The 22,982-nt window shown below is 36.1% G+C and overlaps 1 protein-coding gene across 1 annotated transcript in view; it reads right to left on the bottom strand.

Annotated features, from left to right (window-relative positions):
• LOC127839621 (nuclear receptor coactivator 2-like) overlaps positions 1-22,982 on the bottom strand; it is a 128,472-nt gene that overhangs the window by 59,240 nt on the left and 46,250 nt on the right. Inside the window, exons 3-4 of the mRNA XM_052368008.1 lie at positions 13,429-13,604; positions 7,986-8,080 (exon numbers count right to left, since the gene is read on the bottom strand). Of these exons, the coding sequence (XP_052223968.1) occupies positions 7,986-8,080; positions 13,429-13,604 (271 nt within the window). The remainder of the gene's footprint in view (positions 1-7,985; positions 8,081-13,428; positions 13,605-22,982) is intronic.

The following is a 22,982-nucleotide window of genomic DNA, read 5'->3' as shown; positions in this document are numbered from 1 at the left end:
TTCGCGCGACACACATTTTAATGATGGTGAACAAATGTGCCAAATGATTTTAAAATCTGACAATGAACGGGGGGCGTGGGGGATGGTTTGGACGAGTCAATTGTGGTATGTCAGGCAAGAGTTGTTTTTGTCAAAGTATCAATCGAATCTAATCATAAATAAAGAAGTTATGGCAATTTCAGCAAATTTAACAATCTGACCTTGAGAGTCAAGGTCATTCAAAGGTCAAGGTAAAATTCAACTTGCCAGGCACAGTACCCTCATTATAGTATGAAAGTATTTAAAGTTTAAAAGCAATAGCCTTGATACTTTAGAAGTAAAGTGGATCGAAACACAAAATGTAACCATATATTCAAAGTTACTAATTCAAAAAAGGGCTAAATTCGGTAAAAATGACAACCAGAGTTATGCAACTTGTCCTTTACTGTCTCCCTATGAAAGTTTGCGAGTGTTCCAAGTATGAAAGCAATATCTATGATACTTTAGGGGTAAAGTGGACCAAAACACAAAACTTAACCAAATTTTCAAGTATAAAGGGCCCATAATTTCGTCAAAATGCCAGTCAGAGTTACATAACTTTGCCTGCACAGTCCCCTTACGATAGTTAGTAAGTGTTGCAAGTATGAAAGCATTGGCTTTGATACCTGAGGAAAAAAGTGGACCTAAACACAAAACTTAACCAAATTTTAAATTTTCTAAGTATAAAAAGGGCACATAATTCTGTCAAAATGCCAGTCAGAGTTACATAACTTTGCCTGCACAGTCCCCTTATGATAGTTAGTAAGTGTTTCAAGTATGAAAGCAATAGCTTTGATACTTAAGGAATAAAATGGACCTAAACACAAAACTTAACCAAAATTTTCAATTTTCTAAGTATAACAAGATGTGTTTGTGAAACACAATGTCCCCCTATATGATGTTTGACATTGTAGGATGACCTTGACCTTGTGAAGGATGACCTTGACCTTGACCTTTCACCACTCAAAATGTGCAGCTCCATGAGATACACATGCATGCCAAATATCAAGTTGCTATCTTCAATATTGCAAAAGTATTCATAAAATAAGCCATTTGGGCCACATATATTTGACCTCTGACCTTGAAGGATGACCTTGACCTTGACCTTTCACCACTCAAAATGAGCAGCTCCATGAGATGCACATGCATGCCAAATATCAAGTTGCTATCTTCAATATTGCAAAAGTATTCATAAAATGAGCGATTTTGGCCACATATAATTGACCTCTGACCTTGAAGGATGACCTTGACCGTGACCTTTCACCACTCAAAATGTGCAGCTTCATGAGATACACATGCATGCCAAATATCAAGTTGCTATCTTCAATATTGCAAAAGTATTCATAAAATGAGCGATTTTGGCCACATATTTTTGACCTCTGACCTTGAAGGATGACCTTGACCTTGACCTTTCACCACTCAAAATGTGCAGCTTCATGAGATACACATGCATGCCAAATATGAAGTTGCTATCTTCAATATAGCAAAAGTTATTGCAAAATGTTAAAGTTGGCGCAAACAGACCAACAGACCAACAGACAGACCAACAGACAGGGCAAAAACAATATGTCCCCCACTACTATAGTGGGGGACATAAAAAGGGCACAAAATTCTGTCAAAATGCAAGCCAGAATTATCTAACTTTGCCTGCCCAGTCCCCTCATGATAGTAAGTAAGTGTACCAAGTTTGCATGCAATAGCATTGATACTTTATGAGAAAAGTGTACCTAAACGCAAAACTTAACCGGACGCCGACGCCGACACTGACGCCAAGGTGATGACAATAGCTCATAATTTTTTTTCAAAAAATAGATGAGCTAATTTTTTTTTTTCAAAAAATAGACGAGCTAAAAAAACATTTGAGTATCAAGACTACATCAGCACGTTTGTAACACACACTAACCATTTAAACAAATCTAGAGGTGAATGCACCAGTGTTGTATCTGCTTTACATGTCTATAATTAGTTATGATAGTTTAGCAGTCCATCTTTAAAACATTAACATATGTGGCAACTAATACATTAAGGCCAAAAAAAATAAATAGGTCCGTTTCTGGTCTCCTCGGAAAAAAAAACAGGGTCGGTAGATAGGGATTTTTTTTTTTTGTCTTTCGGGTACTAGAATGGAAGACTACTAAAGCTTATAAGAAGAAATACATGTATATATATATATGCATTGTTTGCTTGATATTACATCTTATATTGATAAATATATGTATAATATGTATAATATTTGCTTTGTTTGCTTTTAAAACGTTTAAAACAAGTACAAAAAAAAAATTTTGGGGGGCTTTTTCGGCACCCCAATAAAAAGTTAAGGGTCGGCACCGATTCAGGAGACACGTTCGGGCGACCGGAAACCGACCTTTTTTTTTTTTGGCCTAACTCAAAGATTTGAGCACCATACTGTGTAATTTTCAATTCAAACCAATATAAGCAGGGCTACTTGGTTTATCAAGGGTTAAATGCAAAACTGACATATCTACAATACTATTCAGTATCATTTACAACAGTCTTACACGCTAAATTATATTAAGGGTTTGACTCAAAACTACATTATCTGATAACCAATTAAGTATCGATTACATCAGTCTTACACTATTTGTTATATTAAGAATTCAATGCAAAAATACCTTATCCAATAAGCCATTCGGTATCATTTTCAACAGTATTACGCATTACTCTCCATAAACCAAGGACTTGCGTTTCATAAATTCTACTTCAACTGTCTACACACCTGAGTGCTATGCAAACTATCCACTGTTTGTTATTTTTTTCTGCAGAAATACAATACAGGACACTTCATATTTAAACACAGATTGATGTTCATTTATATTCTTTTAACCCTTTGCATGCTGGGAAATTTGTCGTCTGCTAAAATGTCGTCTGCTGAATTTCTAAAATTAGCATTTTCTTCCATTTTTTTCAAAGAATATTATCAGAATAGCAAACAGTTTGGATCCAGATGAGACGCCACGTTCTGTGGCGTCTCATCTGGATCCAAACTGTTTGCAAAGGCCTTCAAAATTCGGTTCCCGCACTGAAAGGGTTAAAAGGCAGGTTTACAGATTGATGAGTATATGGCTACCTGTCTGGTCTGATAAAATTAACTCTTTCAGTGATAGAACCGAATTTTGAAGGCCTTTGCAAACAGTTTGGATCCAGATGAGACGCCACAGAATGTGGATATAACTAGAGCTTTGTCACAGACAAATATATAATTCAACCTTTGAACTCTTTAATTCTTTCGCATGACATGCCGTCCAAATTTATGGCCATTTTTTTACTTTTGAACTCCAAGTGTGACCTAGACCTTGGAGTTATCGACATAATTCTTTCGCATGACACATCGTCCAACTATTGTGAACAAATGTACCAGGTATTTATAAAATCTCACAATAAATGACATAGTTATGGCCCGGACAAGATCATTTATGGCACTTTTTGACCTTTGAACTCACAGTGTGACCTTGACGTTGCAGATATCGACGTAATTTTTTTGCGCGACACACCGTCCAACAATGGTGAACAAATGTGCCAAATGATTTTAAAATCATACAATGAACAACATAGTTATGGCCCAGACAAGCCCATTTATGGCCATTTTTTACCTTTGAACTCAAAATGTGACCTTGACCTTGGAGTTATCGACGTAATTCTTTCGCGCGACACACCGTCCAATGATGGTGAACAAATATGCCAAATGATTTTAAAATCTCACAATAAATGATAAAGTTATGGCCCGGACAAGCATTGACCCTTGAACTCCAAGTGTGACCTTGGCCTTGGAGATATCGACATACTTTTTTCACGCGACACACCGTCCCATGATGGTGAACAAATGTCCCAAGTTATTTTAAAATCTAATGATAAATGACATAGTTATGGTCCGGACCAACTTTTGTTTAAAAACACACTAAGTGACCCCGTGACCTAGTTTTTGATCTGGCATGACCCATATTCAAACATGACCTATACATCATCAAGATACAACTTGTGACCAAGTTTGGTGAAAATCGGATGAAATTTCAGGACAGACCGACTAAGTGACTCCTATATAGCCCCCATTACCAATGGTAATGGGGGTATAAAGATTTAGTCAAAACCTTGGCTTGTATGTTCAGTGAACCATACTTAAACTCGTCTTCATGAGACATGTTTACACATGACTAAATCGTCACACTAGTATATTTCAAACTATGACGCACATGCAAAAAATGCAAACATCTTTTAAATGTATTGATGACAATCAAATTTAATCATGTTTATGATGACTTTGCAAAACCTTTCATCAATCCATCAATCCATGCATAACCAACAACATAAAAGCCACTTTAAAGGAACATTTCAGCTGTGAAAACATTCACTGTCTAAACCTTAACCCATAACCACTGAGATATGTATTTAGACCCATCTGTAGTCCCTAAGATATGTATTTAGACCCATCTGTAGTCCGTAAGATGGTCAAATTTAATTAAAGCCCTTTCTTACTAAATTCAAGATTTAAAGGCTTCATTTCCAATCCATAGTTACCAATGAGCAGCAAACAGCTTTATAAAACCTGAACAGACTGCGAGTTACTCGTAGGCTGTTCTGGTGTAAAGCTCATTGCAAAAGTCATTATCCATTTGTTCTTATAGGGAAAATAGTTAACTCTTTCAGTGCGGGAACCAAATTTTGAAGGCCTTTGCAAACAGTTTGGATCCAGATGAGATGCCACAAAACGTGGCATCTCATCAGGATCCAAACTGTTTGCTATTCTGATAGTATTCTTTGGAATAAAAATCGAAAAAAATGCTAATTTTAGAAATTCAGCAGACAACATTTTAGCAGATGACAAATTTCCCAGCATGCAAAGGGTTAATAATAAACAATAAATACACAATCTGCTGATGTGCACATGTGCTGCACAGATTTGATGAAATAATAGTATTATAATTTTACAAATTTATCTAAGATTGACTGCATTGAAAGTCTTATGAGACATCTTTATTCACTCGAGTCCATTTCCAGGGAAGGAGCAGAGCTTTATTCACTCGAGTCCATTTCCAGGGAAGGAGCAGAGCTTTATTCACTTGAGTCCATTTCCAGGGAAGGAGCAGAGCTTGGTGTCTTTGAAAAGCTCTTGATAGCAGGGCTCCAATTTAACTATTTTTTCTACTGGCAAAACATTGCGAGTAGCTTTAATACCAACTCGCAAAATCAACAACATTCTCGCAATTTTTGCTGGAAACATAAATAAAAGCAAATTTGGAAATTAGTACTATTAAAACAATATAAACAAGGGCTGTTTGTAAAACATGCATGGGTGGGTGGGTGTGGTGGTGGTGGTGGTGGTGGTGGCGGCGGCAGCGGAGGTGGTGGTGGTAGAAGTAGTAGTAGTGGTAGTAGTAGTAGTAGTAGTGGTAGTAGTAGTAGTAGTAGTAGTGGTAGTAGTAGTAGTAGTAGTAGTAGTAGTAGTAGTAGTAGTAGTAGTAGTAGTTAGTAGTAGAGTAGTTAGTAGTAGTAGTAGAGTTAGTAGTAGTAGTAGTGTAGTAGTAGTAGTAGTAGTAGTAGTGTAGTAGTAGTGTAGTAGTAGTAGTGTAGTATGTCGTAGTTGGTAGAGTATCGTCGAAGTAGTAGTAGTAGTAGTAGAAGTCGTCGTAGTAGTAGTCGTAGTAGTAGTAGTAGTAGTAGTCGTTTGTAGTAGTGTGGTAGTAGTCGTCGTCGTAGTAGTCGTCGTCGTGTAGTAGTCGTAGTACGTCGTAGTCTCGTAGTCGTAGTAGTCGTGTAGTAGTAGTAGTAGTAGTAGTAGTTATAGTAGTATATAGCTTCGCAGTAGCAGTAGCACATTACCCTACCATACTTACGTAATATAAATGGACCAGGTAACCTAGCACTGGCAGTAAATATGGGGCTCATTTACAGGTCAGATTTTGGAATCTCTGCTGGAAATGAGATTTTGAATGAATTAAAAGGAGGCAAATCTGTAATAAAAAGAACATGCATAAACCGTAGTTGTTTCCCTTGTTTGAACCATGCTAAATCCTTATAAATTTATAATGCCTATTTCCAGTAACTGTGACCTTCACCTGTGACCTTGACCTTTGACCTAGTGACCTCAAAATCAATAGGGGTCATCTGCGGGTCATGATCAATGTACCTATGAAGTTTCATGATCCTAGCCCCAAGCATTCTTGAGTTATGATCCGGAAACCACCTGGTGGACGGACCAACATACCGACCGACCAACATGAGCAAAGCAATATACCCCCTCTTCTTCGAAGGGGGGCATAAATATGACACCAACAACAAGTTTCAGTTTTATAATAAGTTTTTTTTTCCTTATTTTTCACTGTTTTCATAAGAATTTTATTTCCGTTTTTTTTTCTAATTCATCGGTTAACTATGCTTTATCTTTCGTATTGTTATTTCCGTCTGTGGGCAAAAAGAAACTAGTTTTGTTTCGCTTCGTCACCATGTCTGTTCAAGTTTAATGTCTTTAATAATGAACACGTGTAAATAGTCGACTGTTTCACGTTCTTTGTACCGATACCATCCGCGTATGTGTATTAAAAGTAGACTGGTCTACATACAAGGTGCGCGCTTCCGCATACTGGTATTCGGACGTTCTATATTAATCGACCTCCTGTGTAGCGTTCACGACGTCGAGCGCATTAAGCAATATTACTCTTTTTTTTCCACTATTTCTTTACTCGCAAAAAAATACTAGTGGCTTAAAACTTAACTCGCAATCGGTATTTTACACTCGCATTTTGCGAGTGTGCGAGGGTTAATTTCCAGCCCTGGATAGCACTCTCTTCATGTTACAAGGCAGACATCTATACCACCCTCTTCATGTTACAAGGCAGACATCTATACCACCCTCTTCATGTTACAAGGCAGACATCTATACCACCCTCTACATGTTACAAGGCAGACATCTATACCACCCTCTACATGTTACAAGGCAGACATCTATACCACCCTCTACATGTTACAAGGCAGACATCTATACCACCGATAAACTCATTTATTTTCATTAACCTGAAATTTCCTTTTTTTATGACTTAATAGAAAAAATAGGGCTCAAATCTGCCCCAAAAGAAAGCCTCACAATCTGCTAATAAGGTGAAGGTCATTTAAAAGCTAACTTGATGGGTTTCAAGGTAAAGGTCATAACAAAAACACAAGGGTTAGGTTATCTAAAAGATCAAAAGGTCAAGGTTATTTGAAAGCTCAAAGGGGTCAAGGTAATTTGAAATCTCAAGAGGTCAAGGTTATTTAAAACTAAAAAGGTCAAGGTTATTTGAAAGCTCAAAAGGTCAAGGTCATTTTATAGCTTTTATTGGGATCAAGCTTATAACCTACATCCCCAGAGAAAAACTATTATAGACAACTCCTGTATATCTGTAGTCTTAAGAAAGTACAGGGGTTTTTCTGCCTATTTTGGGAAAAGGAGTCTGTTCAAATTGGGAATTTTTTATCGACAAAATTGGCCATTTTGGGAATTTTTGCTTCGATGAAACGGCTCTTTTGGGAAAAAATTGTGAATTTATCTTGCTTAAATAATTCAGTGGTTTAACAAATAAATTTGTTTTTATTTGTTATTCTGTCTTCTTTATGTAAACAGATGCAATATTGGGCATGTTCAACGTTTATTCAAGAACTGCAGTTTTGTTTTTCAGTTACAGTTACACTCTGAGATAAGAACTTTACAGTCAAAACCTTAAAGCAGATTTTTTATACCAAAACAAACACTGGTTAGTCACACAAGTTATAAGACACTTCATTCTTAAAAAAAAAAAAAAAAAAAAAATTTTTTTTTTTTGGAAATTGGGAATTTTTATTATAATTTCGGTTTTGGATCGGGTCCGTTTGCTTTGGGAGTGCCTCCGTTTTCCGGAGGCGCAGACAGTGCTGAAAAAACCCTGAAGTACCATGAGGACCCTCCCTGATTGAGGGATCAAACAAAATGTAGCACCCACCTCCAGCAGTAGGGGCCCCAGCACGTCGTCTGCCAGCAAGGCGGGTTTACTTGAGGAAACCTGACTCTGCTGTACGGCAGCCTCGCCCTCTGCGCCTGCAAACAGTGAGTTAGGTGTAAGACTGGTGTATATGCAACTGCATTGTGTATCAGATAAGGTAGTTTTAAATTCCACCCTTTATGGAGAGTTATGAGTAAGACTGATGTAAGTCATAAAGAATTGTTAATCAGGTAAGGTAGTTTCACATTAGACCCTTTATCAAGAGTTATGCGTAAGACTGATGTAAATGATACTGAATTGTTTATCAGATAAGGTAAACACAGACAAATCCAGGATGACATTTTCTGCCTTAACTGTCTAAGACAAGGGTCCTTTAAATAAAAAAAATACCATAAAAATAGAGAGCGTCATCCCAGATTAGCCTGTGCAGATTGTATACTGTACTTATACGGGATAACGTTGAACCCTTTGCATGCTGGGAAATTTGTAGTCTGCTAAAATCTCGTCTGCTTAATTTCTAAAATAAGCATTTTCTTCTATTTTTTTCAAAGAATATTACACTGCAACGCAGATATATCGCGGACCGGTATATCGCGCTGTCCAATATATCGCGCTGTCCAATATATCGCGCTGTCCAATATATCGCGCTTTGGCTGTGGCTCCCAAAAATCCGACAAGCATCATCACTAAATGACATGTTTTAATCTGAGAATTCGCTAACTTAAGCAAAAAACCGGTTCTAGCTAGTATTAACTCCCTATATTTTGCGGCTTACTATGGCACGCAGTGAAGCGTGAACAACAGTCGATAAGTGATAGTGTTGTTAACACACGGCTGGGGTTGTTTTTAACACTTAGGAAATAACCAATTCAAGTGTCATTGCAATGGTAATATTGGCAGTTTACTGGTATATAAATCGTTAAATTTTGGTACTAGTCATGAATTTCTTTGTCGTGATAAAAAGCGCGCGAAAATTGGCGTGGGTGTATTTATTTGTAAATAAACATTTCGTAGCGGGTACAACATTGAGATAATTTAATTTCCATTGAACGTTTCGTTGTAAATTTCAACTAAAGTACCGCGGTATCTCGCGAATTATGTGGCATTGACATTTCCTCTTAATAAAATAAAATTCAAACAGGCTGTATCGTTACCGTTACGCTGTTTCAGTTTCTTAAATAGGACTACTTATAAGGGTAAATTCGAATCTATGCACAATTGTTTTTTATACGTTTTTTTACGGCAATAATTCTTATTTTTAGCTGATTCGCGAGCGATATTATACATGAAAATAAAAAATATAATTTACATTTTGGTTTTCATGATTATTACAGATACCGGTACGTATGTAGTTATGAAAATGTTGATTGTAGAATTAGTTTGCAATTATTACTATACAAATATGTAGCAGCGCCGTATATAAAATGAAAACATTGGGAAATTTGACAAATTAACCGCAATAAAATAAAGTTAGACATTTCTAGAGTTGTATCGCGCGCCGGATATATCGCGCTCGTGATCTTTGGACCCCACCAACCGCGATATATCGGCGTTGCAGTGTATCAGAATAGCAAACAGTTTGGATCCTGATGAGAAGCCACGTTCTGTGGCGTCTCATCTGGATCCAAACTGTTTGCACAGGCCTTCAAAATTCGGTTCCCGTACTGAAAGAGTTAACGCACTTGCATTAAGCCCAGTTATTCCAGAACATGTCTCAATGGATTATTCGCCAGTCAATTAATGAAAACTCAGATAAAACTTAAGAAATCATTTCGGTGTTAAAGAAAAATAATAATAATAAACAGTGTTATACAGAAATCTTATGGCTGAATTAAGATTAAACACTGTATTATGTATTAATTGGGAATAAGACATCAAACTGGGAATGGACATCATTTTGGTGATTTTCTCAAACAAAACTATTCATTTCATGATCTACATATATGTTTGTAATATATTATCTATAATTTAAGCTAAATAAGCAATTTTCCATGACTTTTTCATTAACAGTGATTGTATTTTTATCCTTTAAAGTGTCATGGACACAGTTCATTTCATGAGGATTTTTTTTTTAATTACTAAAAAATCCAGTTTTGAAGTAAAATCAATTTAAATGATGCTACTATATATGCAAGTATCTGTTTTAATTATAATTTGTCAAACTAGATAAATACGACATATAAAACTGCATATTATGCACTTTTGATAAAACACAATTTATTCCCAAATTGATGTCTTATTCCCAATTCACATAATACAGTGTTGATTATAACTATTGAATAATGATCAAGATGTTTGTTCATTATTGTCTAATTACCACACATCTGGATTATACAATATCTATATTGTACACACAAGTACGTACAAAAACGATATTGATAATAGCTCAAGGCAAACTTGTTTATACAACCATAAATAATATATATAGTTTAGCACTGGATAACAAATTCAATCAATTCATGCAAACACTTTCAACTGGTTATAATTATTGGACATTGGAAAATTACCCCTTTGAGTGCTGGAACCGGAATTTGAAGGCCTTTGCAAACAGTTTGGATCCAGATGAGACGCCACAAATCGTGGCGTCTCATCAGGATCCAAACTGTTTGCTATTCTGATAGTATTCTTTGAAAAAAAATCGAAGAAAATGTTGATTTTAGAAATTTAGCAGACAACATTTTAGCAGACGACAAATTTCCCAGCATCCAAAGGGTTACAGACTGTGTGTATATAAGGGTGTTTTTTAAATCAGACAAATTGAAATGTGACAAACTCGGTTTCAGATACTTTTAATGAACATAAACTAACCCTTTCCCACTCAGAAGCAAAGTGAAAATGGCTATGTGCAAAACAGCCTAAAACCAGAACAGGAACAGCCTGCCAGTAACTCACAGTCTGTTCAGGTTTTATTCTGTTTGCTGCTCATCAGTATGTAAGGGTTGGAACTGAAACCTTTAAAACGTGGATTAAGTCAGAAAGGCCTTTAACCCATTGCATGCTGGGAAATTTGTCTTCTGCTAAAATGTCATCTGCTGAATTTTTTAAATTAGCATTTTCTTCGATTTTTTTCAAAAAAATACTATCAGCATAGCAAACACTTTGGATCCTGATGAGACGCCATGTTCTGTGGCGTCTCATCTGGATCCAAACTGTTTGCAAAGGCCTTCAAAATTTGGTTCAAGCACTCAAAGGGTTAATTAAATGTAACTTCCTAAGGGACCCCAAATACATCAAAATACTTCTCTAAGTGGTAAAGGGTTTAGCCCAGTTTTACCTGAACAAGATTGCTGTAAAACACAGCTTATCTCTTTCAGTGCTGGAACCCAATTTTGAAGACCTCTGCAAACAGTTTGAATCCAGATGAGACACCACAGAATGTGTGGTGTCTCATCAGGATCCAAACTGTTTGCTATTCTGATAGTATTCTTCGAAAAAAAACGCAGAAAGTGCTAATTTAAGAAATTCAGCAGACAACATTTTAGCAGACGACAAATTTCCCAGCATGCAAAGGGTTATACATGGACCATGCCAACAGTGAAAAGTAAAACTGTTGCAGGGATTTCAATTAAAGCAGATTCCTGCTTTATGATGCAATCATTTTGCAATTGTGTCACCTTTGACTCCTCCAAATTATCTGCCTTTCATCATTTTTATGCAAATGTTACTATGAAACGAACATTAAATATATTTAATATTACACACATCAACAAAATATTGCATTTGAAGTTAAACCACACATATACATGTACTAAAAGTTATACAAAGCAACATGTGTAGAGTAACCCTTTGCATGCTGGGAAATTTGTCGTCTGCTATAATGTTGTCTGCTGAATTTCTAAAATTAGCATTTTCTTCGGGTTTTTTTTCCAAAGAACACTATCAGAATAGCAAACAATTTGGATCCTGATGAGACGCCACATTTTGTGGCGTCTCATCTGGATCCAAACTGTTTGCAAAGGCCTTCAAAATTCGGTTCCAGCACTGAAAGAGGTAATCAACAAATATCCAAAAACATATGATTTTGACTTAAGTATTTTGACCCTTCAAAGTTGAATTTGACTCTTGAAAATTTCAAGCACAGGGTCATTTGACTTGTGTTTTTCAAACACCAGCGCCCTCACACTACTTTGGGGGAAGGGGTCCGCAGCCCTTAGGAGGGGGAATTTTCGCGGCGTTTCCCTTTTTGGGGGATTTTTTTACTTACTCTCTCATTATTACATTTGTACATGTTTGCACTATATTCATTGCATTTTCCATAATTTAGTAGTATACTTTTTAGGTGGGGGACTTCCGCAGAATTTCCGCGGCAGATTTAATAGATTGAGGGACCCTGAACACTATTGAAATCCCAATGTGTTGCTAACCCACTGCTGTCAATCCATGAGGCATTCAACACAGCAACGTGGCTGTCTCACCCTCCCACATTTGTAAATCATTTCCTCTCAAATCAAACCCACACAATGAACCCACTGTCCCCAGACCAGCCTGACCTCCTCTGACCTCCCGTGACCCTTTATGCCCCTCACCATTGCAAATCATTATCTCATTTCCTCCTTCCCATCCTTACCCCCATAAATCCAACTGCCTTGGCGCGAAACTGTTCTAACTTGTATGGAAATATTATACCAGATAGGACGTTTTCACATTGTCCAGCCATGGTAAAACTGACACCCATACCCATAGCAAAATAGATTTCATACCACCTGAAAATGCCGTTAAGAGAAGTATCATTCTCATTCAAACTGGGGCTTTTATATTACCTGCCTGTACAACATTAACATGAACAGGTTCACTTTACAATCCAAAGTTGTTTTTAAACCCTTTCCCACTAAAATACATATTTATACGCGTTTGTAGTCCCTTACAAAATTAAATATAACTTAGGATTCTTGCTAGATTCAAGTTTTAAAGGCTTCATTTCCAACCCTAAGATACTGAAGAGCAGCAAACAGCATTAAACCTACAGACTGTGAGTTGATGTTTCCAAATCAATTTCGCATAAACCTAAAATAATGGCCTATTTGGCGTACCTTGTTATACAAAGCGATTTGGGCATACCTTGTTTCCATATCAATTTGGCCTACCCTTAACTCATTGCAAATTTTGGTGTACTCTAAATCAACAGCAAACTCGGTGTACCTTGTTTGATCTGTTTTATCTGTTTGACTGTCTCTTGAAGGATGGCAAACTTCTCTGGTTTAACATACCTTGTTTGATCTGTTTGACTGTCTCTTGAAGGATGGCACACTTCTCTGGTTTCACATACCTTGTTTGATCTGTTTGACTGTCTCTTGAAGGATGGCACACTTCTCTGGTTTCACATACCTTGTTTGATCTGTTTGACTGTCTCTTGAAGGATGGCACACTTCTCTGGTTTCACATACCTTGTTTGATCTGTTTGACTGTCTCTTGAAGGATGGCACACTTCTCTGGTTTCACTTACCTTGTTTGATCTGTTTTATCTGCTTGACTGTCTCTTGAAGGATGGCGCACTTCTCTGGTTTCAGCGAGAACGCACCAGACATGTCCGAAACACTCGCGGCGGCGATGATCTCGGCTAGCTCCTCAAAGTATGCGCTCTCCTGATCCCGCCGGCGGCGCTCATTGAGGCACTTGCTGCTGCAAGCAGAGAGGACAACATTAACCTTTTTATGTCTAGTGGACTCTCCCATCCTTCTAAATTGTATCAATTTATTTATTTTCAAAATTAGGGTTGTCTAGTATATTTATTTCTATATTTAGAATATTTCTTACAGAAATTCTTTTAAGCAAACAGCGCAGACCCTGATGAGACTCCGCATCGTCTCAAATATGCCAAATATCAAGTTGCTATCTTCAATATTGCAAAAGTATTCATAAAATAAGCGATTTGGGCCACATATATTTGATCTCTCACCTTGAAGGATGACCTTGACCTTTCACCACTCAAAATGTGCAGCTCCATGAGATACACATGCATGCCAAATATCAAGTTGCTATCTTCAATATTGCAAAAGTATTCATAAAATGAGCGATTTTGACCACATATATTTGACCTCTGACCTTGAAGGATGACCTTGACCTTTCACCACTCAAAATGTGCAGCTCCATGAGATACACATGCATGCCAAATATCAAGTTGCTATATTAAATATAGCAAAAATTATTGCAAAATGTTAAAGTTTGCACAAACAGACCAACCAACCAACCAACCAACAGACCAACCAACCAACAGACAGGGCAAAAACAATATGTCCCCTACTACTATAGTGGGGGACATAAATTTTTTTTATATATTTGTTGCCATAGCAACCAGAATTTTTGACGTAGGAACAAAATGAAATGACGTGCATAATCTCCATATTGCCAGCTATCCATGTTTCAAGTTTCATGAAAAAATATTAAGAACTTTAAAAGTGATCGCAGGATCCAGAAAAGTGTGAGACAGACAGACAAACAGACAGACAGACAGACAGACGGAGTGCTAACCATAAGTCCCCTCCGGTTTCACCAGTAGAGGACAATAATCAAGATACATTCGGATACAACACTAAGGCTACATTACACTGTGTACTTAAAATTTCCTGTATTGTTTGTCTCATTGAGACATTTGCTGCAGCAAGAAAAGAGGCAATTACTGGAAAAATAACTATTACTCATGGGAAATGAATTTTTGTTGATTTTATGGGGCTAATAAAAATGATTTCAGGACCTTCAAAGACGCAAACATTAACCCTTTCAGTGCGGGAACCAAATTTTGAAGGCCTGTGCAAACAGTTTGAATGCAGATGAGACGCATCAGAATGTGGCGTCTCATCAGGGTCCAAACTGTTTGCTATTCTGATAGTTTTCTTTCAAAATAATCGAAGAAAATGCTAATATTAGAAATTTAGCAGACAACATTTTAGCAGATGAAAAATTTCCCAGCATGAAAAGGGTTAAAGCCTCTCTCTGGGAAAACCAGGTAATATGCATGTGCGTAAGTGTGGCCCCCTGATTTGCCTGCACAATCAGCATAATGATAATAAAGAACCACACCAATGTAATTCCATTTTTTTTTCAAAACAAGTCTCTTCTTAACAGAAATCTAAGCAGAAGTATCAAAAGAAACTCATTCTTAAAACTGTTCTACAAATGCTACTTTACAACAATCATAATTATGAAACAAAAACATATGAAACAGAAACAAACTTCAGTGTTAGGATTCTTCTGGTTTTGTAACCCACCAGGCCCATGAGTTTATTGCTCTACAGATTACAAACTGTGTCTGTTTTGTTGTAAAACACCACTGGATCAATATTATTCAAGCCATATAATTCTCACAGCATGCATGAGGTCGGAGTTGATTCAAAAGTGAGTGGCATTCTAGTAAAACCAGGCTTAATGCATGGAAATAACATATATACCAAGATGAGCCTGTGCAGTCTGCACTGGCTAATCTATGACAACACATTTCCCTGCACTGGCTGCACTGGCTAATCTATGACAACACATTTCCCTGCACTGGCTGCACTGGCTAATCTATGACAACACATTTCCCTGCACTGGCTGCACTGGCTAATCTATGACAACACATTTCCCTGCACTGGCTGCACTGGCTAATCTATGACAACACATTTCCCTGCACTGGCTGCACTGGCTCATCTATGACAACACATTTCCCTTGAGTGCACAGGCTAATCTATGACAACACATTTCCCTTTTCTATATTTTTTGTTTGAAGGAAGTCTTTGCTAAACACAAAATTCAGGCTGAGTGGAAAAGTGTGGATTGCACAGGCTAATCTGGGAATATACTTTAAGCCCTGTATTTCAAGAGTGCGGCTCAAGTAGATTTGCCAGCTTGAAACTTAACAAATATGGAGATACAAACATAGTCAGTGCTCCAGCTAGGCCTAAATGGAAGGGTGTCGCGCCCTGCCCTCCTGAAGCCCCACCCTGCCCTTCATATGCTCTGCCCTGCCCTTTAATTATTAAAAATAAAATCTAAATAAAAACTGATGGACATATTATAATTTAGAAATCTCTTATTACATTGTAATTAATTTATTCCTGATTGTGGAGTTGCATTTGCATGGTTTAATAATTATGGCAATAATATTCTAACAATTATTAATAGCATAAAAATAAATATGCTATAGGGAGCATTCCAGATACGACCGCGCGCTAGAAAGTGCCCTTTTGACAAAATTCTGCGCGTTGAAACTGCCCTTTTGACAAAATATCCCCCCCCCCTGCCCTTTTAAAATCCTAGCTGGAGCACTGTAGTGGTATTGAAATATTTAAGTAGCCATGAACACTTTACCTAAATCTCTGATGAAAAAATGAATGACAAGCATGCATTATTTTAGAGCAAACTAAGCGAGTCTCGACAGATTGAGGGAGAAATATGAAATATTAATATTCACAATACAGACCACAGTTAGACAAAGAAGGCCATATCTTCTACAACAGTTGCTGTGCTTAGTGGATCTAACATCAGACCTTGGACCAACAACTCAATCGTTAATTCCAGCTGAGCTCGTGTCATAAAATGGTAATGACCTTGCTATAAATTTATTGCTAAGACTCACTGGTAACGGCCTTGTCGTATATTTATTGCCGTGTTATTACTACAACAGGAAATCAATCATAAGTTTCCAACATTTCTAGTAATTTGCTTGACACATTGTAAATAAAGATGAAGCATTGATACAGGGAAATACATCCATGACTACAAAATCAAGAAACATGGTAGTCTTTTTTTTTCACCATTTTGGGAATGGGCCTGAGTCCCTTTGGATTGAGAAATTTCATGTACTTTTGCCTTAAATTGGGATATTAATGTTGTTGATTTTATGCTTACAAATACTTTAAAATTGATAATACAAGTGTTTTCAATATTATATCAATTTAGGTTCAATGTGTAAAGCTGAATTTGGTGATATGGCAACGCCACATAACCAAATATATACTTTTTTTCTACATTATTTTAAAAACACAGTTACAGTCTTCAATGATTATATAAGCAGAAAATAAGTGACATATTAGTGAGATATACCATTATTTAATATATTACCTCTATAAATATTGTAGATATGCCAACAAATAAGTAACATAATTGTCATATGAAGCATCAACAAAAATTATGTTATTAAAGCGTTTATATCTACTTTTTAATTTAACCCTTTCCCCCATTAGAAGCAAAGTGAAAATGGCTTTTGCATCCAGCATAAAACCATAACAGCCTGCGAGTTACTCGCAGTCTGTTCACGTTTTATACTGTTTGCTGCTCATCAGTAACTAAGGGTTGGAAATGAAGCCTTTTAAACTTGAATCTAGTAAGAAAGGTCTTAAATTAAATATAACTTTCTAAGGGACTACAAATGTATATTAGTGGTAAAGTGTTTAGCATTATCTTGTTTTTAATGTAGCTAATTATGTTCAACAACCTTTTTGACACTGCCCAACCGCCCTCATACCTTAATCCTTTCAGTGCGGGAACCGAATTTTGAAGGCCTTTGCAAACAGTTTGGATCCAGATGAGACGCCACAGAACGTGGCGTCTCATCAGGATCCAATCTGTTTGCTTTTCTGATAATATTCTTTGAAAAAAATCGAAGAAAATGCTAATTTAAGAAATTCAGCAGACGACATTTTAGCAGACGACAAATTTCCCAGCATACGAAGGGTTAATCTTATGACCAGGATTTATAACTTTGTGAAAACCAGGCAGTGTTTTTTTTTCTTTCATATTTGGGTCCGGTAGGGGGACCCATTCCCAATCGAAAAAGTATATATATTGCCCAAATGGGGCCTAAAAATTCCCAATTGATGGTAATTTTTTTTTTTTATAAGTCTAAACATGTTAATGATCTCCAAGTCCAGCTCTAGAAGTTGAACCTTTGAAAATATCATATTGAAATCACTTTTATTATCAATTTCAAAGTATTTGTAAGCATTAAATCAACAACATAAATTTCACAAATTTAGAAAAAGAATGCGATATTCCCCAATTAAAAGGTACCCGGCCAAATTCCCAAAATGGTGGAAAAAAAACACTGCCAGGTTAAATGAAAATGTTTTACTTCTCAAACAATTCAATTCATATGCAAATCACACATTTTACATTAATGCATTTACAATTTCTGAACCTTAAAAAGCTTTGGCCTTCAAAATAATCTACCTGTTTTAACAATATTACATAATGCTTGTACACCTATCATCTACACTGCAACCAGTGAACAGGAGAGACATTTAAATCTGTTAACCCCCCCCCCCCCCCCCTTAACGTCTCCTATTAACCCAGTATATGGTATAGTCGGAATAAGACATCAATATTGCATTGAACTAGGTTATTTTAAAGAATGATTTTCCTACCCGTTTATGATGAATTTTGATGATTTATACCTCAATAAATAATGAATCACCGTGATTTGTCACGTTGCATCGATTGTGGTGATGTGAGAATCGCGGCAAAAATCACGGGTCGCATAGTTAAAGTTACGGAAAAGTTCTATAGCTATGCCAAATATGTAGACCAAACAGTCATAACAAACATAAATTAACAACACGCACTTAACAGTTTTGTGTGAGAAAATCACTAAAATATGTCCAATATAAGTTTGATGTCTTACTCCAACCCCACATAAAACGGTATTTATTTTACATACATCAGTTTTTTATTCATCCCAAACAGCAGAAAGCCAACCACTTTTTACAGTCCATTGATTGCTTCATGATAATTACTGGCGTACCATGGCTGAGCAGACATTCTTGCTTGCTAATGAAGTAGCAAGTTTACACAAGGCAGTGGTGAGAGAGCAGTTGCATTTTCATTGCCTACTGTAACACTGCCCCAGTGACCTAGTTTTACAGCTTGAGAGAGAGACTGCTGGTTTGTAATGTAAAGATCTCATGTGATAAAGGCTGGCTATAAGGTTGCTTGCAGTGTGCAGTGTAAAATGTCCATGAAGAATACTTCCAACACACTATAAAGTGAAGTTGGAATAGACATAAATCTTCAAATAAACTGTGTTTTCAAAAATGGATTTTGTACAGTTTTTTATTTGTATTAATTAATTATAACAAATTATTAATAGTGTGTTTTCACCCTTTACCACTTAGATACTTATTTTGATGCACTTGTCGTCCCTTAGAGAGATACATTTTATTAAAGACTTTTCTTATTTAAGATTCAAGTTTTAAAGGCTTTATTTCCAACCCTTCGATACTGCTGAGCAGCAAACAGCATAAAACCTGAACAGTCTGCGAGTTACTCACAGGCTGTTCTGGTTTTATGCTGTTTGCACATAGCCATTTTCACATTGCTTCTGAGTGAGAAAGGGTTAAATGTCCATGAAGAATACTAGCAACACACTATAAATTGAAGTTGGAAAAGAAATAAATCTTCAAATAAACTGTGTTTTCAACAATGGATTATAATAAAATAATCAACTCATTGGTGCAAAAAGGAACCATCTGCCTTCTAATCTCAATGTCATATGGTACCTTTTTGCACCAAGGGGGTGATAAACAGTTTTTAGTGTTACTTATTCATTAATTATGACAAATTATTAATAGTGTGTTTTAAATACTAGGACAGATTCCATGATTCACTTCATTTACCACCCTAACCTACCCTAACCCTAACCAGTGTGACTCCCAATTGTTAAGTAAGACTTTAGAAAGAACATTCTTCAGGTATTCAAGAACATTCTTCAGGTATTCAAGAACATTCTTCAGGTATTCAAGCTGTTTATTCTTTAACCCTTTGCATGCTGGGTAATTTGTCGTCTGCTAAAATGTCGTCTGTTGAATTTCTAAAATTACCATTTTCTTCGAATTTTTTTCAAAGAATACTATCAGAATAGCAAACAGTTTGGATCCTGATGAGACGCCACGTTCTGTGGCGTCTCATCTGGATCCAAACTGTTTGCAAAGGCCTTTAAAATTCAGCTCCAGCGCTTTAAGGGTTAATTGCTTCCCGTTAAAAGTTACAGTACACAAAATAATTGAGATGTCAAAAAAATACTCTCTAAAAAGTCATCTTCATTTACTTAAGTTATGTTTTTAGCTGTGGACCTTCATTGTGATATTTGGTCTTGTTTGGCCCTGTACAGGGAAAGCATTAAAGGGGCCTTTTCACAGATTTTGGCATTTTTTAACTTATTCATTAAATGCTTTATATTGATAAATGTAAACATTGGATCGTAAAAGCACCAGTAAAAAATCAAGAATAAAATTAAAAAAAGGAAAAGAACATTGCCTGGAGCAGGTTTCGAACCAGTGACCCCTGGAGTCCTGCCAGAGTCCTGAAGTAAAAACGCTTTAGCCTACTGAGCTATTCCGCCTAGTACACATTCTTGGCGTATTTTATACCTTATATAAGCAATCTTCGTAGTTTCACAAATTTTAACGACAAAAACAGAACTCTCAAAATTATTCAATCGTTTCGCGTTGCAACGCTTTATAATTTTTAGGTTTTAAAATCGTCAAAAGATGCATATAATGGCTATATTAGAGCATGGTAGATGTTCAGTATAACTGTTTCCTCACAAATATCAAAACTAAAACGAAAATTTGCAGATCTGAAACAACTTTTTTCAATTTTGTCAATTTACTAAAGCGTGAAAAGATCTCTTTAATGTTAACCAAGAAATCATTGTTATGTTAAAAGATGGGAGTCTACAGCGGGAAACTTGCGCAAGGGCGGGTAAAAATCAACCAAAAATTGCAGTAAAAAAATGTTGAAGAAAATGTCAAGTTTATTGTGTGCCCAGTTTTCTCTTAAAAATCAAGGTCTTTATGGTTACACTCAATATTTGGCTATGTTACATCCCAATTACCATAAAACGCTGTGTATAACGCGCACTTTTTACCCCAAAATGTAATGTTAAAAACTGATGCGCATTATACACCACTACAGCCATGCCAGGAGATATTTTCCTTGTCAGTTCCCAATTTTTTTGCTTCAAAAATAAGATGCGCGTTATACATAAATGCGCGTTATACACAGCGTTTTACGGTACACAAGCAAAAGCAACCATATAACAATTCAGACACAAATGAAAGACAATATCTCCACTCAATTTTCCGCTATGCATACATCCAATAACACAAGACAAAGTAACCATCCAAAAGTTCTAAAATGAATAGAAGACACAACAAAACATGAGAATACTTAAAACATAGCAAATCTCTTTAAATCTAATAATATCAAAAAATAGCACCTTTAAAGACGTCAGTTATTACTATTGGGGAAAGTATTTCAACTAAGAAAACAAATATCTATCATGAAAACAAATAGTGCACACCTGCAATGTCCTACATTAACCCATTAATGCCTAGCGTCTAGAAAAAAGGCCTTGGCAAACAGCGTAGACCCAGATGAGACACCGCATGATGCGGCATCTCATCTGGGTCTACACTGTTTGCTTACAGGAATTTCTGTAAGAAATATTCTAAATAAAGAGATAAATATACTAGACATCCCTAATTTTGAAAATAAATTGATCCAATTTAGAAGGATGGGAGAGTCCACTAGGCATAAATGGGTTTTAACCCATATCTAACTAGCAACAAAAGCACCCTAAATAAGTATACTGTGTAAATGCAGACAAGGAGAACCTAGCAAAATAAGTTTACTTAAATTATGAGATTAAAATAAGTTTACTTAAATTATGAGATTACAGACAGAGAAAAATGTATTTTCTGAATTCATGCGGACACAGAAAATAAATTAACTAAATTGTTACAGACACATAGGACAAAGAAAAATAAGTTTATTGAATTGATATGGGCACATAGGACACACAAAAATTAAGTTTATTTAATTAATATTAACACATCAGACATTAAGAAGAGTAAGTTTATTACATTGATACGTACACAGAGGACAAAGAACAATAAGTTTATTGAATTGGTATGGAAACATAGGACACAGAAAATAAGTTTCTTGAATCGATATGTACACACGGGACACAGTAAAATAAGTTTACAGAATTGATATGGACACATGGGACACAGTAAAATAAGTTTACAGAATTGCTATGGACACATGGGACACAGTAAAATAAGTTTACAGAATTGATATGTACACACGGGACACAGTAAAATAAGTTTACAGAATTGATATGGACACATAGGACAAAGAATATTAAGTTACTGAATTCCTGAAGATACATAGGACAGAACATTATTACGTGTTATATTATAATCAGGACTCACTAGCTAGACACAGAATCTATGCCATCTACAAAGTACTTACATCAAAAGAATTAAATTGTAACTAATATCTTATGGCGGCGTGTCTAAATCTTAACATGGAGAAGAACTTTATAAGATCTCGATCTTTCATTCTAATCCTTTTTTTGAACAACGTGACTTATTTGTAACTGTATACTCTATGCAAATGTATACCATGTTTGTTCGTAAAATAAAATATGTTTAAACTAAATCTTAACATGAAACTATCATTGTAACATGAGGAAAGAGAAAACTTACTGAATAATGCAATGACAGAGATGAGACACTGATTTAATACCAAGATTTTGGAACTGATAAAAGCTCTTAGAGTTACCATAATAAAAACCCTACCTGACATCTTGTTAGAATCATTTGAGTTTTGCAGTTGTTTTTTTCATTCAAACTCGGGTCCAGTATTTGGCCCCTGTCCCAATGGGAATAAGAATATATTTCTCCCAAATGGGACCTGAAAATACCCAATTCAAAGTCCCCCCCCCCCACAATTTATTTTTTTTTTTTTAGATCTAACAGTGCTCCAGCTAGGATTTGAAAAGGGCAGGGGGGATTTTTTGTCAAAAGGGCACTTTCGACTCGCAGTATTTTGTCAAAAGGGCACTTTCGAGCACGCGGGCGTTTCTGGAATGCTTACTCTTGCATGTTAATTAACATGTTATTAATAATTGTTAGAATAAATTATTTCCATCATCATTAAACAATTCAAATTTAATGACTACAATGAGGAATAAATTAATTACAAAGTATTTTAATAAGAGATTTATTAATCATCATAATA

The sequence above is a fragment of the Dreissena polymorpha genome, chromosome 7, assembly GCF_020536995.1.
Source record: "Dreissena polymorpha isolate Duluth1 chromosome 7, UMN_Dpol_1.0, whole genome shotgun sequence".
NCBI classification, from domain to species: domain Eukaryota; kingdom Metazoa; phylum Mollusca; class Bivalvia; order Myida; family Dreissenidae; genus Dreissena; species Dreissena polymorpha.
This window is presented reverse-complemented; position numbering and strand designations above follow the sequence as displayed.